Source organism: Exophiala bonariae (assembly GCF_035927105.1).
Source record: "Exophiala bonariae strain CCFEE 5792 chromosome Unknown scaffold_18, whole genome shotgun sequence".
Classification (NCBI taxonomy): domain Eukaryota; kingdom Fungi; phylum Ascomycota; class Eurotiomycetes; order Chaetothyriales; family Herpotrichiellaceae; genus Exophiala; species Exophiala bonariae.
The window spans coordinates 694,684-720,048 of record NW_027042493.1 but is presented as its reverse complement, the minus strand read 5'-3'; the positions used below and the strand labels follow the sequence as shown (position 1 = coordinate 720,048).

At 49.5% G+C, this 25,365-nt stretch overlaps 7 protein-coding genes across 7 annotated transcripts; 2 read left to right on the top strand and 5 right to left on the bottom strand.

Annotated features, from left to right (window-relative positions):
* Nucleotides 1–4,889: 4,889 nt before the first annotated feature.
* Nucleotides 4,890–5,886, top strand: LTR84_004192 (uncharacterized protein; the record flags this gene model as incomplete). The annotated part of the gene is made up of 3 exons (XM_064847770.1): nucleotides 4,890–5,382; nucleotides 5,470–5,569; nucleotides 5,628–5,886. The coding sequence occupies 3 exons, from the start codon at nucleotides 4,890–4,892 to the stop codon at nucleotides 5,884–5,886; spliced, it is 852 nt and encodes a 283-aa protein (XP_064704882.1).
* A 1,494-nt stretch (nucleotides 5,887–7,380) lies between these two features.
* HSP60 (chaperonin) lies at nucleotides 7,381–9,193 on the bottom strand (the record flags this gene model as incomplete). Its single annotated transcript, XM_064847769.1, has 2 exons — nucleotides 7,381–8,891; nucleotides 8,947–9,193. The coding sequence occupies 2 exons, from the start codon at nucleotides 9,191–9,193 to the stop codon at nucleotides 7,381–7,383; spliced, it is 1,758 nt and encodes a 585-aa protein (XP_064704881.1).
* A 542-nt stretch (nucleotides 9,194–9,735) lies between these two features.
* Nucleotides 9,736–11,582, bottom strand: LTR84_004190 (uncharacterized protein; the record flags this gene model as incomplete). Its single annotated transcript, XM_064847768.1, has 4 exons — nucleotides 9,736–10,347; nucleotides 10,397–11,352; nucleotides 11,412–11,480; nucleotides 11,531–11,582. The coding sequence occupies 4 exons, from the start codon at nucleotides 11,580–11,582 to the stop codon at nucleotides 9,736–9,738; spliced, it is 1,689 nt and encodes a 562-aa protein (XP_064704880.1).
* A 1,296-nt stretch (nucleotides 11,583–12,878) lies between these two features.
* LTR84_004189 (uncharacterized protein) lies at nucleotides 12,879–14,076 on the bottom strand (the record flags this gene model as incomplete). Its single annotated transcript, XM_064847767.1, has 3 exons — nucleotides 12,879–13,638; nucleotides 13,704–13,756; nucleotides 13,813–14,076. 3 exons carry the CDS (start codon nucleotides 14,074–14,076, stop codon nucleotides 12,879–12,881), a joined length of 1,077 nt encoding a protein of 358 aa, XP_064704879.1.
* Nucleotides 14,077–15,525: 1,449 nt separating this feature from the next.
* On the bottom strand, nucleotides 15,526–17,986 carry LTR84_004188 (uncharacterized protein; the record flags this gene model as incomplete). The annotated part of the gene is made up of 3 exons (XM_064847766.1): nucleotides 15,526–16,405; nucleotides 16,450–16,760; nucleotides 16,811–17,986. The coding sequence occupies 3 exons, from the start codon at nucleotides 17,984–17,986 to the stop codon at nucleotides 15,526–15,528; spliced, it is 2,367 nt and encodes a 788-aa protein (XP_064704878.1).
* Nucleotides 17,987–19,607: 1,621 nt separating this feature from the next.
* LTR84_004187 (uncharacterized protein) lies at nucleotides 19,608–20,705 on the top strand (the record flags this gene model as incomplete). The annotated part of the gene is made up of 2 exons (XM_064847765.1): nucleotides 19,608–19,911; nucleotides 19,966–20,705. 2 exons carry the CDS (start codon nucleotides 19,608–19,610, stop codon nucleotides 20,703–20,705), a joined length of 1,044 nt encoding a protein of 347 aa, XP_064704877.1.
* A 765-nt stretch (nucleotides 20,706–21,470) lies between these two features.
* LTR84_004186 (uncharacterized protein) lies at nucleotides 21,471–23,679 on the bottom strand (the record flags this gene model as incomplete). Its single annotated transcript, XM_064847764.1, has 3 exons — nucleotides 21,471–21,497; nucleotides 21,560–23,556; nucleotides 23,604–23,679. The coding sequence occupies 3 exons, from the start codon at nucleotides 23,677–23,679 to the stop codon at nucleotides 21,471–21,473; spliced, it is 2,100 nt and encodes a 699-aa protein (XP_064704876.1).
* Nucleotides 23,680–25,365: the final 1,686 nt, after the last annotated feature.

Here is a 25,365-nt window from a genome sequence, read left to right as displayed (position 1 = left end):
AAAACTAGAATACTTTCATTGATGTTAGCTTGGTCATGATAGTTTCCAGGTGCACAAACGCGGCTTGTGTGACATACCTGATTCTCGATGCAAACAAACCTCTCAACGTCCATCGCTTCCGGGATGATATTTGCACCTGTTGCATCACGATGAAGGCTGTGGATATCAAGAAAAGGTTGATCATAGTATTGACCGAATGAATTCCAATCACAAGGCCAAGCTGATTCACACACTTGCTGCTCTGCACCTCCCAAGGCCTAGGAGGAGTGCATTGCAATGCCAAACCAAACACGGAAGCAAGAGCCCAGGCAGTTGTCAGCCCAAGTAAAGCGTAAGAAAGACGCTGTAGCGATTTGGTTGGGGAGATCTCGATTAGCAGATGAACAACAGAAGCCGACGCTGCACCTAATGCTGGAATTATGATCAGATTGCTAGCGTAATAAGCCTGTTTCTTGTCAACATCTTAGGAGACAAGATGGCTACATCGCAATGTTACCTTTTCGAAAGATTCGAAGCCCGACCGTGATAATGAGATTTGGTGCCGACCCAAACCATAATGGCTGGCTATCGTTATAGTGATTGTTTGAAATCCTGCGAAAAACTTCGGAGATTGTCAGTAGCAATATCGAGATTCGCTTTGAATGACTCACGCTTGAAGTTATAATATAAAGTTCGCTGACCGTAAGACGACGGGTGATCTTATACTGTGAGGATGTTTTGATGAATGTAGATATCAAGCTCAGGACAAGCATGGCATATGCCCAACCCAAAAGCCAGGGGCTATGATTCGCCGAAATGAGATCTTCGATCGTAGGGTTGATCGATGATTCAGTGGTATAGGTAAGGTTCGACATTGTTCTTGAGCCTTTAATCAACAGCCGAATAAGTGTCGAATTGTTATGTCGACGAACCTACCACCAGCCCAACTAGTGAATACACATCCAGTGCTAGGTGGGAGGCTCAAGTTCGATAATAGGACTCTGTCGGCAAAAGGTCGATTCTTAGCCACGACGAAATACCCACGAAAGCTTGAAAGACTTTAGCAAGTCGTAGATGTATCAGTGGTTTTCGAGACTCGTTGGAGGGCTGAAGATCAATATGACGGACTTTCAGTGTCCATAAGCGATCGGCTATCAAAGCATACATGGTCACCAAAGCGTGATACTGTCGTGGTGCTGACGGTAGACAATGATGTTGAGATAGTCAGGCATCACAAAGATATCAGCTGGACATGATGAAGCGAGGCAGGATAACCTATCATCTAGGCCAATTCTTGGACAGGCCAACGTTCAGCGGATCCCACGGGAGGACCTTGTTAGACATTTGTCCACTCCGAAGCATCGCTCAAACAAAACTGGGGGATCTGCAGGCCATAAGCAAGGGTCCAAGGCAGAATCAAGGCGTGGTGGTCCGCGAAGTGGCTCGAATCGCAAAAGAGGAATATGGACTATCCGGATCTGGATCTCGTCTCGTCGTTTGCAGTCCACTATCTAGAAGTTGCATAAGGGTTGCCCACTTGGCATCATACGTTTAGCGTTCTGCATGCATCATTTCGATAAGTGCCTGCGACACAGATGTAGTAGTACCACGTAACTACTCCATACATACATGAAGTACTCCGTAAGGAGGAGAGGAGACTGACTTGAGTAGTCAAGGAAACAAGCTCGAGGACAAGGATTTGTCGATAGATCCACATCGGAGATATTGATAGTGGACACTTGGGATGCCTGTAAGCCTGACTGGCTACGAATACTTCAGCATACGACAGGATTGGGGTTGGAAGATGAAACAAGCGCCTGTGAGGTGGCAACGAGGCCGAGAAAGCGGACAATGTCGCTTAAAGCAGTCTTGCAAGTTGCCACCAGAAGGTACTTGCCAGAACAATGTGATATAGCACACTGTTTGAGACTGTTCGTGACGTGGGCTTGATCATGATTGCCAATCATCCGCAAGGACGGCCGTCCTCATAGCAAGGGTTTGATTGTCAAGGCTGTAGTCCGTTGGGATATTCGTCTTGAGTCTGCTGACTGTTCAAATATCTCCCTCAGAAGTGGGAAGATGTGACAGGCTGCCGAGGCACGAATCCATGTTGACGAGCCTGGAAAGACGTTGCTTCTTGTCCAGGTACGGATACTCGGTATGCTGTTGGCTCAAGATCTGGCCACTAGTAAGTAGGAAAGCGGGACCCGTTTTGAGGCTAGATGTCTTCCGATGTTCTAAAATCGAAGAATCAAAGGATTCCCAGTGCGAGCCTTGCTGGGATGGTACTAGTGATTAGGGTCTTGAGGGCCGACAGGGTATCGAAATAGGGTAAACCCTGCCACGGAGATGATCTTCCCGTGTATGCAGCGTGGCCCCCTGCGGTCTGAATTTTGCTTCTACGAAGTAGACATCTCCACATCAAACAACGACACCTTTCGCAGATTGGGCCTGCACGGTTGATCATCATCGAATCATAGCGAGCGTTGAGTGAATTTTGCTGTCGGTTGAAGGTACCAGCAGGATAACATTGTTTGCTGAATTATTCCACAGGACTCGAGTCTTCTCAAGAATACTTCTGTGCCTGATGTTAGGATTAGGATACCGATTCACATCGTATCTTCTTCACTCCGAAATACTTCGTAAGCACGCTGCCTTGGCTTCAACTATGGAGCCGAGCAAGGGCCATACGAAGTAGTATCAGTCACTAGCACCGGGGAGTTGAAGCTGGATTGGCCCGGTCTCGCAAAGCGACATGAGAACGCATTGGTCAATTTAATGTCAATTCGACGGATGCCCTCGGGGAACAGGGCTAATAATTCCAGAAATTGCATTCATCTGATTCGAGACAGGGGTATGAGCTCCACTTACTGGTTTTGCAGTTGCTTGTGGAGGATCTCACCATCGCGCTAGGGACGAGTTAAAGCATTGAAGTATTTTGATACAAGATCTTTATGGAGAGCGTACTCATCATCACGGAAGTATCCGTGTCGAATACGAGGAGAGCTTCGCTGGGCCGCTGGCTCGATAGAAATGCAGATTTTAATGCCCCGGCCGGGGATGCCTTGGTGCCAAGCCCGGGTGACGCCGCTTCCCATAATCTTAGCTTGCCGTCACAGAGTTGACTCAAAGCAGCAACTTCTGCTTGCCGAAATGAGATTCTCCTCTATTCAAGTGTTGTTGATGCCCCGTTCCTCCCTGCGCTCAAATTGCGCAGGAGGGACAAGGCAAGCAGGAAGCGCTGCAGTAGTGAAGTGTAACTAACAACATATCAACTCACTACTTCAGTCTTCAGGTCGGTATGAGTCTAACCTACCAAACGGGAGAGAATGTGAGACGAGTCCGTTAATCTCGAATTAATCGACCATCGCCGGAGAACATTCGCTTACGTGCATCATGATACTGGTAGGTCTTCAACCTGTGGTCGAAAGATGCTGTTGAGCAAGGAGTCCAACAGGATTAAAGTGGCTTGTCATTGAAACGCCCAAGATCAGCATCATGAGTACGCAGAGTTCCCGCCTCTTTTGCTCTCTGAGCCCAGGAGTTGATCACTACGGTATGACTTGCAAGGGCACACAGCTGTCATGGACTCCTTTCTTGCTGCAACAGAGTAAGCCACTGAAGACTCGGAAGCTCACATCTCCTGTAAGTCTAGATCTTCCACCCGACGATTGCTCGTCCATGACCACAAATCGGGTCCAAGCACTGGGGGATGACACCAGCGGCATCTTGGCGCCGATGCTGCGGACGGATCAGCCAAGAGCTTGTTCCGATCTCTTCCCCTCTTATGAAGTAAGACTCTTCCCGATGATGGAAAGACTCAAGAACAGATCCTTCGTCTACCTATTGTTGGATTCGTGATCGAAACGGTCACTCTTTCGTACATTATTATATACGTCGACATCGTTGCCATACGTCTGAAATACCGAGGATCAGAGCTTTTCATCTTCCCCCTGAGTGGCCTTTCGATCATGAATTGCCCGTCTAGAACTGATGATGTTGAATTCGAACATCCAACATGGAATCAGAACCCGCCTTTCCTGGCAGCCGACTTGACGACATGCCAGGACCTCAATGGGATAGCCAACTCGCGAGAGCATAAACAGGGGATTGACGAAGGACTCCATGACCTTGCTCCAGCTTTTGAGACAGCTCTCTTTGACAGGCCCCCGGATTCTGTTGTTTCAGATTGGACTTGGGCGAGGCTTTCTGGTGAGTGCGACCATCACTATCTCTTTTTCTTATGGTCACCGCTTTGTGCCATTTGTACCATTTATGGAAGGGGGGTTTCTTAAGGACGATCCCAATACTGACTATATGTTCTTTATAAAGAGAATGCTTCGCTCATGAAGATGATTGCCAGTGGTGATGGCAGCAATCGTCTTCTCACCCCCCCGGGAAATCCCTCACCCGCTCCTTCTTCTCTTTGGAGCTGGCTTAGATGGGGATTTTCTGTAGCCATTACCTCGTTCTTTCTCTCCACATTTGGTAGCAATTACAGCTTGATTTTTGGACAACTTGGTACGCCTCTCCCGGTAGCGTGCTCTCTGTCAGCTCAGACTAATCCATTGAACCTTGCCACAGGCAAAGAGTCCCGCAATAATTTTACTGAAGCATTGCGCAAAAGGTCGACGTGTGGTGTTAATAGTACGAACAATGACCTGTACAACACACCTCTGCATGTGGGTGCGGTATTTATTATCCTTTTCGTCTCGACAATGGCATGCTCTTTTGCTCTTTTGGCAGCTCGCTTTCCAGGTTTTCGACTTCCCCGAAGATTTTTCTTCATTGTTCGGCATTTCGGTACTGGAGTGCTGATCGCGACAGCATTTGTTCACCTTCTTCCTACAGCATTCATCTCTCTTGGAAACCCATGCCTATCTGGGTTCTGGACAACCGATTATCCTGCTATGCCAGGTGCTATTGCTTTAGCTGGCATTTTCTTGGTCATTCTAGTGGAGATGATATTTCACCCATGTCGAAAATTCCCCCCAAAGTCTGAAATCAACTCAGGTGGTGGCCAGATTCAGGTTGCAGACGAGGCAGATTTCTCTCAAACGCAAGCTACACCAAGAGATCCAACAGGCCCGCTACGAGACATGGGATTGCTGGTCGGTAGAACATCAAGTATTGGCAGAAGTCTTACCAGGGTCAATGACCAAGGCGATGCGGATCCCATCACAAATACAACCAAAGAGCGACAATCGTCGAACGCAACTAAAGATGCCATGAGTAAAATGTCACCAAACGACCTGACGACAGCACAAAAATTGCGCAAGGCTAGGCTTCAATGTGTTCTTCTCGAAGTCGGCATCTTATTCCACAGCATCTTTATTGGCATGGCTCTGAGTGTCTCCATCGGTAGCGAATTCGTGATTCTCCTTATTGCAATTGCATTCCACCGTAAGCATCTGCCTAGCAATCAGCTTTAGAATGGCCTTAAGGCGGTCGTTAGCCACGTCAACAAATACTGATCTGTTTCTCAACCAGAAACATTCGAAGGCCTCGCTCTAGGATCTCGGATTGCCAGCATCGACTGGCCGCAAGGAACATGGCAGCCATGGCTCATGGCGCTCGCATACGGATGCACGTACGCACAAACCTCCTCACCGTTCATCAAAAGCATAGGAAACTAACCACATCTCCAGGACCCCCATCGGCCAAGCCATCGGGCTCGCCACACACTCGCTGTACAGTCCCGACTCAGAGACGGGCCTCCTCGTCGTCGGCACCATGAACGCCATCTCAGCGGGCCTGTTGACTTTCGCCTCCCTGGTGGAGCTGCTCTCCGAGGATTTCCTCAGCGACAACAGCTGGAATGAATTGCGCGGAAAGAACCGCGTGTTCGCCTCATTGCTCGTCTTCTTCGGCGCCTTCGCTATGAGCTTGGTTGGTGCGTGGGCTTAGATTAGGTAGGTAGGTACCTTGGGTAGGGACGTCTGGCACGAACATGCAGATGATCACCCGAGACGCGACGCCGGCCCATCCTATCGAGCCCTCTGTCTTGGCCTTCCGAGCGGCGCTGGACGTGGAAATATAGCAACTCCCGCCTCACGAATAAGGCGGTCCCATTCATTCACCACATCACCGTTAAATATCATCACACTCTTTTGAAATCACAGTCTTCAGGTGCCAGAGGCGACATGACCTTACCATTACCATTCTACAAACATACATATTTATACTAGATACCAGGGTACTAGACCTCCATAAAAACCTGAGTCAAATGAACGAGACCGACACCTAGACCTCACTAGCACTCAACCAGTACCTCAGCACACATCTTCAATTGTTGCGATGCAGTGCGATCAGACCTCCCAGATCACGAATATAAAACACCAGAAGGATTCGCATCTTTGACCCCAGCCTCTCGGATCCACCGAGCGAGTCGTTCACACACACTCACGTTTGCCATACGAACTCCTCCTGGCGATGATCTTATCTGTCTTCTTCCGTGTCCGGTCCTTGAAGCCGTTGATTACATTGCCATATCGCAATGTCAATGACCTCAGCAGCCGATGTGGTGGAGGAGGAGGAGGAGGAACGAAACTTTCTCGTTTCGGCCCGCCGTCCGGAAGAGCCACGGACAGCCTTGGGTGGGTGAGTGAACGCGTTGGAAAACGATAACGTTGGAAGGCATGAAATCGAATCCGAGGATAGATCTCCAATACAAGACTGGATAGCTTAGGCTTGAGTAGTCTGGTTTTGGAATTTTTTGGGGATCTATAGCATTCAATACTGGTAGTGGTATAGTACACGGTGCTTGCTGGTATGGCATTCGTCTCCTATTACCACGAGGCACCACGAAGCACTCCATCCATGACTCACCCACTCAGTTATTGTACAATACATACATATACACACTTCCCATTTCCCCTGGTAGACATCGTTACATTCTCACTTTCCATTTGCAACACCCCACATTACGTGACTTTGAGCGTGTGTCGTAAAAACACAGATATCCTCTTATGTTTCATGGCACCCTTTGCACTCCACATGCTCGTCACGACACACACCCAAAAAGATCTCTCCCCCAAGCCTGCATGTCCTCTGTATACATGTTATGAGTCGGATACTCGCTTTTTTGGACGAAGATGATAAAAACAACACGATTGTAGAAGATGAGTGGAGTAAAGTTGTAACAGCAAGAATATACAGGAGAGAAAATAAGCAACTCGATCCCCGGTCGGGGTCAGAGGTAGAAAGACGCCTCGGATGTCCAGTAGAGGGGTGTGTTGCAGATTAGGTGATGTGTCGAGTTCTAGCAGCGGATGTCTGATCGATTATCTGTTGCCCAAGGGGGTATGGTTTGATGGAAATTCGCTGAAACGCAGGAGATGATAGCAAAGGCAAATGAGTTATCGACTAGGAGCATGGTCGTTCAAAAGTTCATTTCGGAACTTAGAAGCCGCCCATGCCACCCATTCCACCCATACCGCCCATGCCGCCCATTGGTGGGCCAGCAGGTTTCTCTTCAGGGGCCTCAACGATGGCAACTTCGGTCGTTCCGAGAAGCGATGCAACTCCGGAAGCATCAACAAGGGCAGTGCGGACAACCTTCAAGGGGTCAACGATACCTCTGGCGAGCATGTCAACGTATTCGCCAGTGGCGGAGTCGAAACCCTTGTTGAAGTCTGAGCCGAATTCGTCGGTAAGCTTGCCAACAATAACGCTACCCTCGAGACCTGCATTCTCGACGATCTTGCGTGCTGGTCGGGTGATAGCACTTTTGATGATGCTGACACCTAGTTGCTGATCGAAGTTGGCAGGCTTGAGATCGTTCAAAGCGTTCGCAGAAGCCTTGATCAAGGCTGTGCCACCACCAGGCAAGATACCCTCTTCAACGGCAGCGCGGGTTGCGTTTAGGGCATCCACAACACGGTCCTTCTTCTCACCAACCTCAACTTCTGAGGCACCACCGACCTTAATGACAGCAACACCGCCAGAAAGTTTGGCAAGACGCTCCTGGAGCTTCTCCTTCTCGTACTCAGAAGTAGAGGGATCAGCCATCACGCCTCGGATTTGTTCGCAGCGTTGAGCAATAGCGTCTTTGCTGCCTTCACCGTTGAGAATGATGGTGTCTTCCTTGGTGATGGTAATGCTGCCAGTGGAACCCAGCATGTCGGCGGTAGCCTTTTCAAGCTTGATTTCAAGCTCATCTGTGAAGACAGTGGCGTTGGTCAGGATTCCGATATCGCCGAGAATGCTCTTGCGGTTGTCGCCAAAGCCTGGAGCCTTGACTGCGGCAACTTGAAGCTGGCCTCGGAGCTTGTTCAGGATACATACGGCAAGAGCCTCACCATCAATGTCCTCGGCGATGATGACAAGAGGTCGTCGTAATTGTGTGGAGGCTTCGAGAGCAGGAATGATGTCTTGAACAGCGGAGATTTTCTTCTCCGACAGAAGGATCAAAGGCTTCTCAAACTCGATCTTTTGTGATTTTGTGTCGGTAATGAAGTAAGGGGAGGTAAAGCCTCGATCGAAGCGCATGCCTTCGGTGATCTCAAGCTCGTCTTCAATAGTCTTTCCTTCCTTGACAGTAATGACACCCTCTTTGCCGACCTTCTCCATGGCATTGGAGATGAGGTTACCGACGTGGGTATCACCGTTGGCGGAGATTGTCGCGACCTGAGCAATCTCGGCGCTGGTGGTGATGTCTTTCTTGTTCTTCTGGAGATAGTCGACAACAGCCTCAACAGCGGCTTGAGTACCTCTTCTCAGATCCATAGGGTTGCATCCAGCGGCGACATTCTTGACGGTCTCGGAAAAGATGGACGAGGCAAGGACGGTGGCAGTAGTGGTACCATCACCCGCGACTTCGTTGGTCTTGGAAGCGACATCCTGGATGAGGCGAGCACCGAGGTTCTCAAATTTATCCTGGAGAACGACGGCTTTGGCGACGGTTACACCATCTACGCGTTGTCATATTAGTCATTGAAGAAATGAAGCCGATCGAACGAGACGAACCTTTTGTGATTTTAGGAGAGCCATAGCTCGACTCGATAAGGACATTTCGACCTTTGGGACCGAGAGTAGTGGCGACGGCCTTGGCCAGTGTGTCAACACCTTTTAGCAATTGAGCTCGACCTTCGACTCCGAACCGGAGCTCTTTATGGGCAAAGCGGAGTTGTTGTAAACTCTTGCCTGCGGATCTCGAGTATGGGGAAGATGAGGAAAGTGGTGACCGCAGGGCGGAAGACAGAGCACGCTGCATGATGGCGGAGGACAGTAGACCACTAGAGAAAGATGATAATTAATGGGAGGGGGTGGTTGAAAGAGAGACGAGTGATGTAGAGATGGGAGGAAGCAGGGTGTCAAATGTTTTGAATGGCAGGGTAAAGACGAAGACCGGGGAACTTGAGTAAAAAATTTGGAGAATCTGATCGAAGCCTGGGATGCAGCACCAGCCGCCTCTTTCCGGTTAGCGCCCGATTCAGCCTTGGCATTCGGCTCCGACTCGGCCTGCCCCTTTGAATCAACGACAGCCTCGTCTATCCCAGGACCCCGAAGCATAACATATCCCCTTTGCAGAGCAGAGGAGTGTGAAATGAACTGATATTGACAAAACCTGCCAGTGAGACATCTGTTTCTCTTCTTACGCCTGAAACTCCGCCCGGACTACACCACGCGTGTTCCAATAGCAGGTACCAAGATCCAAAGTCATCTCGTGAAATACCCAACCCAAATCAGCAGAGAGCCAACACTCAGTGTTTGAATTTCTCAGCTCGATTGTCGAGGCCTCCTTCCAAGTCTTGCCTAATCATGCTCGCTTCCACCTTGCAGATAGGTGTCGAACTCTCCGCCAGCTTGATGGTGTGCCCAAGCACGTTCTTTCTCCCGCTCTTCACCTGCAACCTGCTCCATCTGCTTAAACTCGTCACTGGATAGTGGTGTCATCTCTGAATCAATGGGACCGAGAGGTGCACTCGCAATCGAAGTCTGGCGTGAATTGGTTCCCACAGTCATGCCGGACATATCTGTAGCAGATGAACCTGAGGCAGGAAAAGGAATAGGAGGAGGTCCCATCGTACCAATTGCGGGTGTTCCAGGATATGTGACTGATTGAGGTACGAAGTTTGGAAAACTTGCCGAATGATTGAAATTGCCATATGAAGCCTGGGGAATATTGCTCTGGAAGCTTGCAGAAGGAAGCAAGCCGCCATACATGGGTTGAGGCTGAGACTGAATGTTGTGAAGAGGAAACATGCTGGGAGTCATCCCACCCATCATACCATTGGCCATATTTTGTTGAAACGAGTTATAAGTCAGGCTGGGTCCGCCCATGCTTGTCGGAAGCGTACTCGCATTGAAATTGAGAGGAGCGTTTTGAGTAGCATGTAGAGCAGCATTGTAGCCCAGATTGTTCAACTAGAAGCATTGTTAGTGGATGTATCACCTCAAATGAAGCGCAACTTACCAAGGGGTCATTGTAATCGAATTCAAAGGGGAGATGAAAGTCTTGTTGTGCCACTGAAGACACGTCGGGAAACATTCCGTCCACAGGAAGCAGACCACTGGTTCGTGTAATTGTTTCAGGAGGGTTGGCAATGGCAGCTCCTAGTTGATCACCATCTCCGCCATCATCCTCATCCTCATCCTCCTCGCCATCACCAACACAAACAGTCTCTCCCTCATCAGAAGCATTGTTGTCAGATTCATCAGTGTCTCCCATCATTGAGTAGTCACGCTTGACACCACGGGTCTGTCTGGGAGTGACAGGCTCGATGATAGGTACGATGTCGGCACTTCCACCTGGAGAAGGGTGAGCAGGAATACCAGCCATGGTGTTGAAGACTGTGGGGCTTCCGTTCTTCTCAACCTTGACCTGGCTCAGTGTGTTGTCTGGCTTGTTTGCTTGAGGCTTCCTAGTAGTCAGCTTGAGCTTCTTCCGGGGGACCTTGAACTCTTCATCGCTGTCATAGAGCTCTGGCATGGGGCCATCGTCTTCATCTTCGTCAGACATCGCCACTTGACCAGCAACACCCTTGCCTTTGCCCTTACCCGGCTTAGCCGCAGCTCTGGCCCGAGCACGAGCCTTGATTGTCGCTTTAGCCGTAGGAGCTCGTGAAGGGGTGCCTTGATCATAATCATCGCCGCCGCCTGCGGGAGTCATAGGGGTGCCGTAAAAATTAGGCACCTGGGGTCCAACCTTGGGTGTGTCTGCATACAGCGGAGTCACAGGGGGGACAGTTAGATTGGAGGGACTGCCAGCTGCACCATAGATCTTTGAAGGGGCTTTGGCCACGTAGCCTCGCTTGAGAGCAGGTGGTACAGGGATACCATGCTCTGCCATCTTTTTACGGATCTTCGCAAGATGTTGTGTAATAGAGCCTTCGGAGAACTTGGGACCCATAACCTCTGCAATTCGTGCCCCTGGTTGCGAATCGATCAGTGATTTGGTCTCGTTGTAGGTCGGGCCGGTAGGATCTTACATGGTAGCTTGATGCCGGCTTCTCCGCATGCGTACTGGATTGTCAGAAGCAGGCCTTTGTCCAACTCCTCTGTTGTTGTTAGTACTGATCTTGAAAATCGAGGTTTGGTGCCAACTCACCATTCCACCGAACCAGGTCTCGAGTACCCGGACGGGCATTGGAGCCAACCATCCTGGGGAAAATCTGCCCAAGTATTCACCGCCCTGTTGTTCTTTGAACCACTGAAGGAGATCGGTTTCCTGTGTCAGAGGCCTGTTAGCAAGGTGGAGGAAGAAGAGAAATGGATCTTGACACGTGATTCATAGAAGGGTATACAACAAGTGTGATCCACTAGTGGAGGGGTGAATGTCCAAAACAGTGAATAACACTGAATTGTGACGCATGTGCAAGCGGTCATAGTGGGCAGAACGCGGTAGGGGTCCGTCGAGTTGTTGAGAAGGGTGAGTTGGTGAGATGGCAAGTTTAGGGACAGATCCAATGCACCCACAAGATGAGGGTACTGAAGCAGGTCAAGGTAGAGAGGTAGGGAGAATAGGAAGATCAATAGCAGAGAAGAGGGCAAGAGATTGGTACCTTTGAGTAGAGCTCGTTGTTGTGTATGTTGATGGTTCGTGACCACGTCAACAGGGCTGTCTGCAACGAGCAGAGGGGTTTGCACAATTCTCAAACCTCAAGGTATCAAGAGGGCCCTGAGGAGATTGAGAACAATGAGAAGAACAAGGACAATTCACCTGGAGAGATCTGGAGAGATGAAGAGACATGTGAGAAGGTAAAGGTGGTGGGAGAAGAAAGCGGAAGCGTATGGGTGGTTGGATGTCTGCGAAGCAGTATCAAAGGAAAAGAGCAGAGCCAAGGTTCTCGACGACTCACAGCGAATTCGACGCCAAGTGCCTCATCGCGCAGGGACTGGTTTCACCGTCTGGTTATGGTATTAGAGGTGAGCGGATGGACGGTCTTGCAATTTGTTCTTGCGCCGTCTGGTGGTGGTGGCCGCGAAGTAAGCACTCGCGAGTGCTTCGTTATCAAGTAGTACGCGGAATGGGAATAGAAAGTCTCATGCAGTGCTTTCTGGCTGGATTGCAGTAACTTGATTTTCTATATCGAACATGATTATCCCAAGTCTATGGACCAATTCTCCTTGTCTTGTCTCATCCCTTGCCTTGAACAAAGGATGGTAGTCAAGCAGTCGCCTCGATCTGTGCTTGAGAATGCTTGTTTGATGCTCTATGATCAGTCCCGTCTCCTGTACTCATACATGCCTGTCCTGAAAGAAGATATTTGTAATTCGTATGCGCCCCAGTGTCCATCAAGAAGGCTTCTCGAGGATTAACGGCAGGTAGACAAGGTGCCTTGGTAGAATGCTAGAGACTGTGTCTCTTATCAGGTAATGCTACAGATCTTCAGCGTTGACATCGAGCTTTCGATAGTTCTGAAAATGCAGAGCGAACGTCCTTCAGCCAAATACACTCAATCGACAATGAGAATGCTGCCAGTATGGCTTTGGCTTTCACTCTTGGTGTCTAAAGATAATGAATCACTATCGGGCCCAGAGCCTTGAACTACCGATGCTGGTCGGGGTGGGATTCTTAGAGGTGATGGGCCCAAGTCGTTGAGAAGAGATGGGTTGAGTTGGACTTCATGAGGCATGGATGCGTGATAGAACATGTCGCTGCTGAGGTACTCCTGCAATCCACTACCTCCACCGGTGAATTGTCCTGTGCTGAGACCTGCGTTACCTCTTGTGCTTGAAAGCATAGGTGACATTGATGATGGTGTTGCGGTAGAGAAGTGACTGGGTGCCATTCCACCGAGTCCTTGGTATGTGTGATAAGACATCATGCCGCTAGGGTTGTGATACATTTGAGCGGGCATTTGTCTTGGTGGAAGGTGTGGCAATGGAGGGGGTGATGGCATGTATAAAGCGGAGGGTTCATATCGAGACACATGGGTTTTGTATCCTGCTGAGCTGGCAGTCGATCCACTCGATGCATCAGTCTTGGGCATGGTGACAGATCCTGTTTGGCTGGAATTCTTGGTTGTTGATTTGCTGGGAGGTAGTTGTTCAAAAACATCAGCCTTCCGCTTCCTGCTCGCATTTGGTTTCTCTTGCACTTCATTTGACTTCTTGTTGACAGGCGTATTTGTTGGTTTTCGGGCTGGAGATTCGGTGGGTCCACCATTGGGATGAATGCCGTTGGCTCTGAGAAGACGTTCATATCGTTTGGCACTGCTATTGATTAGTATCCAGGATGACGCAGTGGTTCTTGCCATGCCATGGTTGGGAAAACTCACGCTGCTCCTTTGCTGACAATACCACATTCCTTCGCAACCTCTACAAAGTCCACCTAAGAAGGGTCAGTTGATCTCACTTCGAAAAACACTGGCGGTGGATAGCCCTTACCTTGCCATTGTTGGAATAACGGACACAGCTCAACAAGAATTTCAGTTGATCATCGGATGTCGCACGAGACATACTTGGGGTATGTGGAGCAAAGGGACAGGTGGAAAGTGTTTCAGTGAGCACGGCTTGGAACTTATCGCCTTCTGTCTGTGGAAGAGATGAGATGAGTGCGCGGAGGGAACCTAAGCTATGAACGATAGAGTTGAGAGTTCTGAGAACTCTGTCCTTGATATCTTCGCTGTCTGGTTGCTGCATGGCTCGCATTGTGGTAAGAGATGTATTGTCCGCAAGTGACCGGCCCGCTTGGATTGTCTGGGCTCAAAGACCTTCAACAGCTTGTCAGGAGAGTGCGTGGAGAATTGAAAGAGCAGGACTCTTCTGAACATTCAGTATCAGACAAGGGATGAACGACAAGGAGAAGCAGTCGATGCAACTGCCCTGACTGAGTATCAAACAGGGAGATTGTGTGTTTTCGTCAGGGGAACGGATTCAAAATACAGGAAAATGCATTGTCCATCATCAAAGCGGCTGGAAAGAGCGCTGTACATACTTGTGAATCTACTCGCCAGCATGGTCTTGAGGGCGATTCATCGCAACAAGTCTCGGCGGCGCTGCCTTCATCTGACTGAGTGATCGCGTATTGGACACGAAAAGAAAGCCTCCTCCTGTACGGGAAGGCGTGACTGCTACAGGACGACCTGGACCTCGAACACCTGCATTGTTTCTCAATCAACACCGCACGATCATTAGTTCAGACCATCTTTGACAATACCTTGGTGTCTTCCACCGGAATTGGGCCTGTAATAACCCCAATTCCTGCGTAGAGCCCGGCAATCAATTGGCTAGCTGGCAAAAGACGCATTGAACAATGGCGGCACAATGCCTCCAACCTCGATCTACATGGAAGATCACAAGACTGTGTATATCCAAGCTGAATTCACAAAGCTCAAGTACTAAGCTACATCAAAGACTAAAAAGCCTTCAGAGGCAGAAAAAGAGGCAATACCGAATTACATCCCATCCCAAGCAGAGCCAGAACAATGGACCTCTCCCCTGCCCAAGGCTTGCATATGCAGCCTGCCGGTACAGTGTGGTGCACAGGCAATGTGAGGAATGACTGTAAGGCAATGCGGAACTAGCTATTGTCATTCTACATACTACAAGCCCTCTCAAGCTTCGTGTCAAAGAGATGAGCATGCCGGGGGAGGGAAGGGGCAGCGGTTGAATAATGGGGACGAGGCTGACACACTCAGGGATTTTCGCTTGGCTCCTATGCTCCACCGGAAATCTCAACTCCGCGCACTTCCTTGGGTAAATGTTCATGGATTTATTGTGTTTGTCGATGGATGTCAATGGTCTTCAATGAATGGGAGCTTTTTCAAATTTGTCTCATTATTCGTTTCGTCATATGCTGGTAGCTAGGCACCTCATTGGGTCTGCGGCGACTTCTGTATGCGTCCTATATGCAGACAATTAACGACAGCTCTGGCGTCCCCGAACCACACCCTTTTCAATGTATGCTGGCTGTACTGTGTGTCATCTGGAACATATGCGGGCAGCTACAACTCATGATAGCCAAGGCTGAGGGTCAGACCTGTATGCGAGCAGAACATCATTAGTATCACTTCAAGGCGGTTTTGGTGTGGTCTTCGGGGAATGCAGATAATGCCCCACGACCACCTCAGTGTACGAGGAGCCAGTGAGAATCACCGTCTAACCCTCCTGGAACAACTCAACGGTAGGCGAGATCCCATCGACCGGCTCGGAGATATCAATGGGGCAATTCGGCAGCTCAACACCGTATGCATCAAAGGTAATTGCGTCGGAAGTGGCATTGTACTTGATCCAGCGACGATTCAAGAGATCGCCATCCTGCGCGCGGTCGTTGAAATTCTGCGGCGCGAAGACGATACTAGATGCAGCCTCGGTGTACAGTGTAACGGGGATATCCTCTGCACGAACGAAATGGTGCATGCCCAGATTGAACCAGACCACGAGATCCTCCTGCTCGACGGATTCGTCGTCGAAGAATTTTGAGAAGTCTTGTTGGGGCGCTAAGGGCAAGTTGATATTCTGCACTGAATTTGCATATGGTTCATTGTCGTGCTGGCGCGTCACGGCCAGGTGAGTCTTTGCCATTTCGCTGTTCTTGAGCGAGAAAGGAGAATTCTGCACCGACAGGTGGATGTTCGAGCGGCCAGGAACGATGCGGTAGCCGCGCTGTTCGCCCCAGGCGTTGGTTTCGTTCTGGTTGACGACGCAGAACATGGCTTGGTTGTTGGCGGCCCAGTTGAAGGCAGCTTCCTTTTCGAGGTAGCTGATGTTCATCTCCATCTGTTCGAATTCACCGAGTTCAGGGAACCACGCTTGGGTTTGGTTCACCACCACCAAGTCGCTGATCTGGAATGAGTTGGCAGTGCCCAAGACATCAAAATCGGCCTTGTAGGTCAGAATGTGGTCGTGGAGAGATCCTTGCGTGGCGGGCGCTATTCTAGGTCCATATCTGGCTTGATCCGGATAGTAGAAACTGGATTGTAAGAATCCACTTGCTCGCACCTCCACCTCGATTGACCCGTCCTGGTGGAACAGGTAGCTATATCCGTCAGTGATGGAGATTGAGAAAAGAAAGCCACATACCTGAACATGTAATCGTAATTACCAACTGTTGCGATGGTACGAACAGCGAGCGCCGCGCCCTTAACGACACCCAGTTGAGTGAAGGGGTAGTCGCCCGCTCCACTGCCATATCGATGTCTGGACAGCGGGAACCCCGAGTCTTGTTCAAAGATACAGATGGCGTCTTGATTGGTGACTGTGTGATCTTCCTCGTGATAGGTGACATTCCAGAATGTGGAGCCAAATGGACAGTCATAGCCCTCAACCAGAGTTGCAAGGTCCGTTCCTAGCGAGTAGTACGTGTCATGGTAGACGGTGTTTGCTGCTTTGGGCTGTGTATCACTTAGGTCTGGAAGGCACAACTCAAATGAAGTTGACTTACCTGGTTTCCGGCGTATTGAGCAAGAGCTTCTTGTAGGGATAGCTCGTAAATGATTCTATCACCCTTGAACTTGATATCGTAGAACATGATCCCCAAAGTCCTTGAAAACGCAACGTAGAACGAGAAACCCATGTACTCAATATACTGAGCCTCTGAGTCGACCTTGTACCGCTTGCCTCCAAGTTCAATATTAGAAGGCGCAAAACGATCTTCGAGGTCTCTGACGCCAAGCTCGGGCTTATAGTCGACGTCTGTCCAACTCTGGTCCTTGGTTTGGACATATTCCTGAGCCAATTCTCCTGCTTCAAATGCTGCCCTCAGAGATGGTTCATCAGGAAAGAATTTTTCATTCGTGACGTATCCCTTTATGGAATAATGCGTTGGGTCCGTTCCTGGGCAATCGACAAGAAGGAAAAAGTCGATGGGTGTCAAGTACGTTCCTCGTCCTGGTATTCTGAACATTATATTTCGAAAACCTTGGCTTCCATCAAATGAAAGAGGAGTGCCTGCAGTGGTCGACAAGGTCGTTCGATTGTCCGAGGCACCGTAGAAGACTGACCCATTGAACAAAGCTGCTGTGATATCAGAGATATTGCCCATGGCCGATGCAATCAATGGGTTGATGGGAGCTGCTTTGATCCCGTCGGCGTAACGAGAATTAAAGGGGACGCTTCCACCTCGTCCTCCGTTGTAGATATAGTCCAGCTTCTCAACTGAGGTCTCATTGGAAACTGGAAGTGGTCCAACATAGTATTCTTGTGAGTCTGGCTCTTCCTTTCCACCTTCAAAGATGATGACTCTGGCATACTTGGAAGGGGCTGGGCCATCTCCATCCAAATAAGGAAGTACATCTGTCTTGTTGGTGTGCAGAGTGTCGATCCAGAAGACATAGTTGTCCGTCACAGTTGCGTTTTCAGGTAGAGTCAGGTTAAGACCTGTGGCTGGATCGTGCAACAGTGTCCAAACATCGTAGTTATCCTTCGCACTGATTCCAGCCCAAACATTGGTTTTTGGGGCTTCTACCACTGGTGCATCGCCAGAATAACAGCTGCTTCCACCCGTTTGACGTTTACCCAAGGCATCAAGAAGGAGCTTTCGCTCATAACCTAATGCGGGTAGGACAGACCCTGCTGCCAGGGTGGCTGCGCACAGCAAAGCAACTAGCTCTCGATGCATGGCGAAAGTTGATGTTGGTTTGGAGGCGCTCTCTGTGATAAAATGGGAACAGGTCTTTATAACTTACAGACATGAATAGAAGCCGTATATTGTACAAACCGCATCACTTTCAGGTTCTGCGTAGCATCGGAAGCATCACACTCCACGTATGGCCGTACATCGGTCGCCGCCAAGGCAGTGTCAAGAACAGGCGACAGGAACTAACGAAGTTTAGCTATATGAGAGATAACGTGCCGGAAGTTCCATTTACCAATCGCACATCCTAGTTACAGGTACCAACAGGTACACAAGCCGTGTGAGGATGTTGCGCGTCCTGGTCAAACCCTTTTGATCATAGCTTCTATGCTGCCTCTCGCTTACCTTGAGCGGTTTTCTATGTCAATGGTCAGAATGATGCTATCTCAAAGACTATTGCCCGATGGGTGCAGTAGAAGGCTAGGCGAGGCTGGGCATTTCGGTATGTTGGAGAATCTGGAGAGATACGAAGTCGTGGCTTCGATGTATGAAATCGACAAGCGCTCATATCCGCGATTGGACAAAAGTGTATATCTGCATAAACGTCCGATCTGCCTATCGTGAAATAGGAAGCTACATAGAACGTGGTACCAACGGTGTAGATAAGAAGTACATCGCCAAGAGGTATGTAGACGCTAGGCTCTTTGAAGAGACGAACAACATGACGGGTTCTCTTGGCGAAGTGCTGACAATTGCTGTTTCCACGTAACGAGGATGGCAGCATTGATAAGGACAAATAACGATGACTGTAGCTTGTAAAGATGCGGACGTGAATTGGGAATCTGTGAGCCGCAGTTATCTCGGATCCAAGGGTTCGGGTGAGGAGTCGCGGAACTGGGCTCGGTGATATTAGCCGCTGTTCTTGCCACAACATGGCAGCCATGTGTCACAAGCGAAGGACAGCAAGGTCGAGTATACCGCTGTGTTCGGGGACGATCAGACTTGGGAAGTCAATATCCTTTGAGACCGAGAGGTGGACATCTGCTAGGAGCTTGGCTTGCCATACTCCCAGCTTCCTCACGGCAAATCCGGTAAAAACTAGCTGACAGGAACATTGGGCGAAATGTAAAGGCGACCGAGCAATGAGTAAATTTTTTGTGTATATTTCTGATAGGATATCATTTCTGTGCCGAAAGTATGGTGTCGAGAAGCTCTCAGTCCCAATTGGGAGACATCGAGCTCACAGGGTTGGGACATACAGGAACACTTACCTTAGTGGTTTCAACAGGGAGATGAAGCAAGAAGACGCATACCTGCATAGCGTGAATAAAAGTCAGTCATGAAATGTATCGACGGTCAACCATAGTGCCCAAGGATGGAGTAGGAGTACTGAATATCCATATCGTTTACCTAGGTATGTATAGATCTGCCCTAATCCATTTCAGGCCTAGTGGAATGGCTGACATCATCTTCCCCAAGTTTCTGAATCGCAGGTGCGATAGGCGACTGAATTTCATCGCTTGAATTCCCTCACCAAATTCAAGTCCTGCCTGTCCGCTCGAATTACAACCTACGGAACTGACAGTTTTGGTCTGGCTTCATTTACAACTCATTCCAGATTGTGAATCTCAAGAATGCTTCTGCCTCCCAGATGACCTCTAGGCCAATGAGCAAGCTGTCCAAGGTCGCCGCCTGCTCTTCAATTCCTCCACCAGTCCGAATCACAATCAGGACTGCTACCATTCAAACGAGATGCAAATCTACCACCACTGTCAATTCAACACCAAGGCAAGTCCTCTCTAAGAGGTATCTCGCCCAAGTCCGTCCAGAGCCTCTCTCCGAGCTCTGGTTTACTTCCTCCTCCCCAAGGTCTGGTCCCGAAGATGAACTGCTAGGGTCCAGTCCTCTGCGATCTGGAGGCGCAGAGGACCATCAGCCTCCAGATGAACGCTTGATCAAGCTGGGCAAGAGTAGGGTTTCCTGGAACAAATGCTTACAGTCCTATATGTACTGACCCTCCATAGCTTTGCGCATTTTATCTCCACTCCTCCCCAACATCTTGACTACTCCTCTTCCACCAGACATCCTCTCGCCTAATATCACATTACATCTATTTCCATCTACACACCCACACTTACCTGCTGTGAAAGGCAGGGTCGCGTACCGTGCGGCACTATGGACCGCACCCGTTGCTTGGGGCTGCATACCCATTGTGGGCAATGTGAAATTAAATGTCATATCTGAGAAGATTGTCCGGACTGGCTTTTCATATGCCGTCCCCGTAGATGAGAATGATCCATCAGCTTCAGATCTTGGTGAAGAGAAGTTGGTGGTACGGTGGAAGACTGAGCCGAAGCAGAATGGAAACGGCAACGGTCACGGCCATGCTACAGCAGGAGCCTCGACATCGAGCGCCGCACGATCAAACAGCCTGTCCAACGGCGGCACTAACGGTGGGCTTTCGAAATTGCTAGGTGGTGACAAACCCATCTTCAACATTAACAAGGAAGACGGGTTCAGTGGTCTCTTCATTTTCACATTTGACTCCAAAGGCCGAGTTGCGAGCCATACGATCGAGCACGCGGATGAGAACAACGGGTTCGACAAGACCAACAAAGTCGTCACATTGACCGACTGGCTACTGGGAAAAGCGAAATGGAATCGAGGTCGAGAGAAGGAGCAGGAACTCATCCCCGGCCTGGCAATGCGGGTGTGCCGAGACGAGTGGAACATCCAACGACGTTTCCCCCACGGCAGCGACTGAAAGGCCCCATCTCAACATCCCCTCTGGGGATCCAAGGATACGAAACAGTGGAGAGTCTGAGACCACTGAGAGTAACCGCATTCCAGCACGAACCAACGGATATACTCCCAACGAACGACGAAACTTTTACGACGTGTTATATTACCTGATACATTACCCACCAACCAACCAACCAACCCGACTCACGCATGTCTACATGTGCATCATGCTTCGTCAGCTCGACATGGACAAGGCACATGGCATTTGCAATAAATATAATGGCGATATCCTCCACTCCAGCAAGGGATGAATATTTGTGTTTGCTGAAACCGCGCTCAAGTTTTGCTTGCGGATTTTTGTAGCTACCACCGGACGCTGTACTGGAATACTTCTTGCATTCCTTCACGAGTACTTCTACTTGTATGTATATATATAATTTCACGGAAGCCCATTACACAAAATCCCTTTTACTGTAAATGGTATGATGACATTATCCACACATATAACAAAACGTGGTATGATCGGACGTATTTTTGTGGTTCCTGTTTTTGAACGCTGGAGTAACTTCATGACATGATGATGCGCAGCCCTGCGCAGAATAGACCTGACCATTCCCTTCCCATTTCAGAAAATACCCCTTCTACCCATCTGGGTTGCGACGTGCCTGCTGGCTGGTCCTCCGCCACTGCTTTGGTTCCGACCTCCTCTTCAATTGGCTCAAACATTGGTACAGACTATGAGAAGTATCTTCCGAGAACTAACCCGATCAGTTGGTCACCGTGCTGCTCATAGAGTAGTCTCTAAGGCAAGAACCTATTTGGCATTCGTTAGCTTGCTGTTCACGAGTCATTTCCAGAAAGAAAATCAAGACTTACCAGAGCTGTTCTGGTGGGGATGTAGACCTGTGTGAAGTTCTTGCGGCCGTTCCAGGGAAGGTCCTGGGTGAAGAATCGAGTGTCCTTGGCGTTTCTGCCGAGGCCACCAAACTCGGGACTGTCGGAGTCAAGGACGATGCGGTATACGCCGGATTGCTCGACGCCGACGCGGTAGTCGGTGAAGGATTTGGAGGGGTGGAAGTTGAAGATCCAAAGCAGACCGGCTCGCTCAAAGACCAGAACCTTATCTGTCTCGTTCTTTAGGGAGATGTACGCCTGTGGTGCGTGGAGCCAGCCGTATTTCTCTTCCGTCCAGTTCATGGCTCGGTCAAAGTCGTTGAGGAATTTGTACCGTAGGAGAGGATCCTCGGTCAAATTGAGTTGTCGTCGAGCATACCAAAATGAGTTGTCGTTGCCTGCACGAGGGAAGTCCAGCCATTCCGGGTGTCCGAACTCATTGCCCTCGAAGTTCAGATAGCCTTCGCCTCCCAAACCGTGGGTGACCAGTCGGATCATTTTATGTAGACCGAGAGCCCGTTCGATGACGGGTGTAAATTCTGTCAGTGTTGACATGTGTGTGTACATCTCAGCATCAGCGAGCCACATCATTAACGACTTGTCTCCCACCAAAGCTTGATCGTGAGATTCAGCATATGCAATAGTCTTCTCTCCATGTCTTCGGTTGGTAAGAGTGAAAGCAATGTTGCCAATATCCCATTCATCATCGGACTTCTCTTTCAACATCTTGATGTACATGTCCGGTACCGCCATGGCCAGTCGATAGTCGAAACCTACGCCGCCGAGAGAGAGCTTCAAACATAGTGCTGGCATGCCAGATACGTCTTCGGCAATTGTGATGGCGTTGGGATAGAGGTTGTGCAACATCTCATTGGCGAGCATGAGATAGACAATTCCATCCTCATCAACGGATGGTCCAAAGTACTCATGATAGCCGCCTGAGAATCCCGTACCAATGCCGTGGTGGGTATAGAGCATTGAGGTGACACCGTCGAAACGGAAACCGTCGAATTGATACTCTTCCATCCAGAAGCGCAGATTGGACAACAGGAATCGTAGGACTTCATGATGGCCATAATTGAACAGCCGTGAATCCCATAGCTCGTGTCGGCCCTTTGCTCCCTCATGGAAGTAGAGATGGTCGCTGCCATCGAACATGTTTAGGCCATCAAGAGTGTTTTTGCTGGCATGAGAATGGACCACGTCGAGCAAGACGGTGATGCCGAGGCCGTGTGCATTATCAAGCAGCTCCTTCAAGTCATCGGGTGTGCCGTAGCGAGAGCTGGCCGCGAAGAAAGAATTGATCTGGTAGCCAAAACTGGCATAGTAGGCGTGTTCCATTATAGCCATCAGCTGAATGACATTGTAGCCGAGATAATGAATCCTGGGGAGCATGTTCTTGGTAAATTCTTTGTAGGTTGCAACCTTGAGTTCGGGGGAAGAAATGCCCACGTGTGCCTCGTAAATACGAGCACTCTTTGGATATGGGGGACGGGGGTTTTTGAATTGGTAGCGTTCGTGTTTGGGAGGATTCCATAGGATGGCATCGTAGACGGGGGATACATTCAAGTCCTGAGTGACTCTGGTGATCCAGGCAGGTATTCTCTCTATACGTTCACCTCCAGGGAGGACGAAGGAGACCTTGATCTTGGTATTGTGGGCAATGGGAGCAACACCATCTCTTGCAGGCAGGGTGATTTCCCAAACTCCAAAGTTGTTTTTCTTTAGAGGGGTGGCATCTCGACTCCAGTTGTTGAAGTCTCCGATGAGGAAAGCCTGCTCCGCATTGGGAGCCCATTCACGATATGTGATGGAGCCGTCGGATCCAAATGTGAAGCCATACTTTTCATAGCCTCGACTGAAGTTTTCTAGACCACCTTCGGTCTCGTCTAAAGTCTTGATCCAGCTCTGAGCCTTTGCATAACGTGATTTCAAGGAGTCTTTGAAAGGTTCGAGCCATGGATCTAGCTGAATGACACCTGCGAAGGTTGTTAGAAATGCTCTCGACAAGGAATGGAGATCTGACCTGTTCCATCAGGGGCAGCCGCCTGACCAGCAGGGGCCGCAGCCAGAGTATTCTCGGAAGCTTGATTCAAAGCCATCGAGGGGTGAAAAGCAGCGCCTGTTGTAAGAGTCTTGGGGATTAATCAACAATCAATAGTGAGGACAAGTTGGACTTGTGCAGGGGAATCTGTAAATAGTGGAATGTAGATGTGTTCTTCTCGTATTCCGAGAGGTCCTAGCTTCTGGATTTTAAATGAAATGGCAGAGAAAAGGTGAATGAGGTGTTTACATGTCAACGCCAGGACACCGGCGAAATGAGCAACATTGGAGCACCAACATTTTACGTTTTAGTGACGTCGATTGAGACGTGGGGAAGCTCCAAAAGACATTTGACCCCTCGACCAGAGAAAATAGAGACGGGGCCTTGCCTGCTCTGGTTAGTTGCCCACTAGGTGTGGTTAGCCTTGCCGATGGTTTTTCCGGGCGGCCGTTTTAAGCTCCATCCTCGCTCCTTTTGACCCCTAACAAGACCTATCACTAGGCCCCGGCAGTCTTAGCCAAAAGCCAGTCCCAACCATTTCCCAAGGGTTTGCATGATCGTCCTTTTCAAGTTCCTGCTCCAAAGCATGTGCCCTTTTTCAGGAAGACTCAACCGAGCACATCTCGATATTCCTATCGGTCCGAGTTGCAGCAGTAGAATAATAATAAATCACCAATATCAACAATACTACTCAGTAGCTCATGACACTCTCTCCTGCCCGTCTAGATCTCCTCCCTCTGTCATTAATCCGACCTTTTCCTTGTTCGTGACCAATACCTGGTCAACCACTTCGCGCTCTTCGTCGACTTCGACCTCAATGCCAATGCATCTGATAATAAACTTGCAGAGGATTGCCTCAGCCTCGTGAGAACATGCTCTTAATGAATGGTCATCACCTTGAAACAATTTCAACGTGCGGTTTCCTTCAGTTCCATAGGCATTGTACAAGCTCTGGGAACACTTTGGGCTGAGTGTGTTGTCATCTGTCCCATGCATCAAGAGTACCGGGCGTGGTGACAGCTGTTTGATTCCAGCCGCTGCAGCTGTCTGACTGGCAATTGTGGCACATGCAATAACCCTTTCTTTTTCACATCAGCCTCTCAGCTCAAGCTCACAGTATTGTGGAAATCAGTTTCCCTACCTTTCTCCCTTGCTGCTACCGTGAATACAGGAGCCCCTCCAAACGACCACCCAACTAACACAAATCTCCTGACTGAGTAGGTTTTCTCGAGATAGTCCATTGCTGCAATCACGTCTTCTGAGCACGGCTTCGTTTGAGCTGCATATCGGTAGTCAAGCCTGAGGACTGGAACACCACGATTCAGGCTTGCGAGCTTGTCACCAATTGAAATATATATTCCAGATGGACCAGCTACTCCGCCGCCCGCCCCAGAACAAAGAATCACCGCTGCAGCTACTCTGTTGACATCGCCTCCAGAATAACCAGCTGGGAGATGCAGAAAACCTCGAACAGAATCTCTCTCAACTGGTATGGAAAGCCGCTCAACAGAACATAGAGCTTGCTGTGACATCTTCAAGGCATCAAAGTGTGCGCTATGAGCAAGGCCATTGTCTATTGAATGCACTTGTGATGGGGCTTGCTTGCCAGAGGAAAGCTCTTCAGACGAAGCCAGAGTTCTAGGCTTCATGTTGCTACTGGCGCCTTCTCGCTGTCCGGCCTTGAAGCTTGCAGAAAGCTTCCGCCCGATTGCAGAAATTCTCCGCATAGGCCAAGATGATCAAT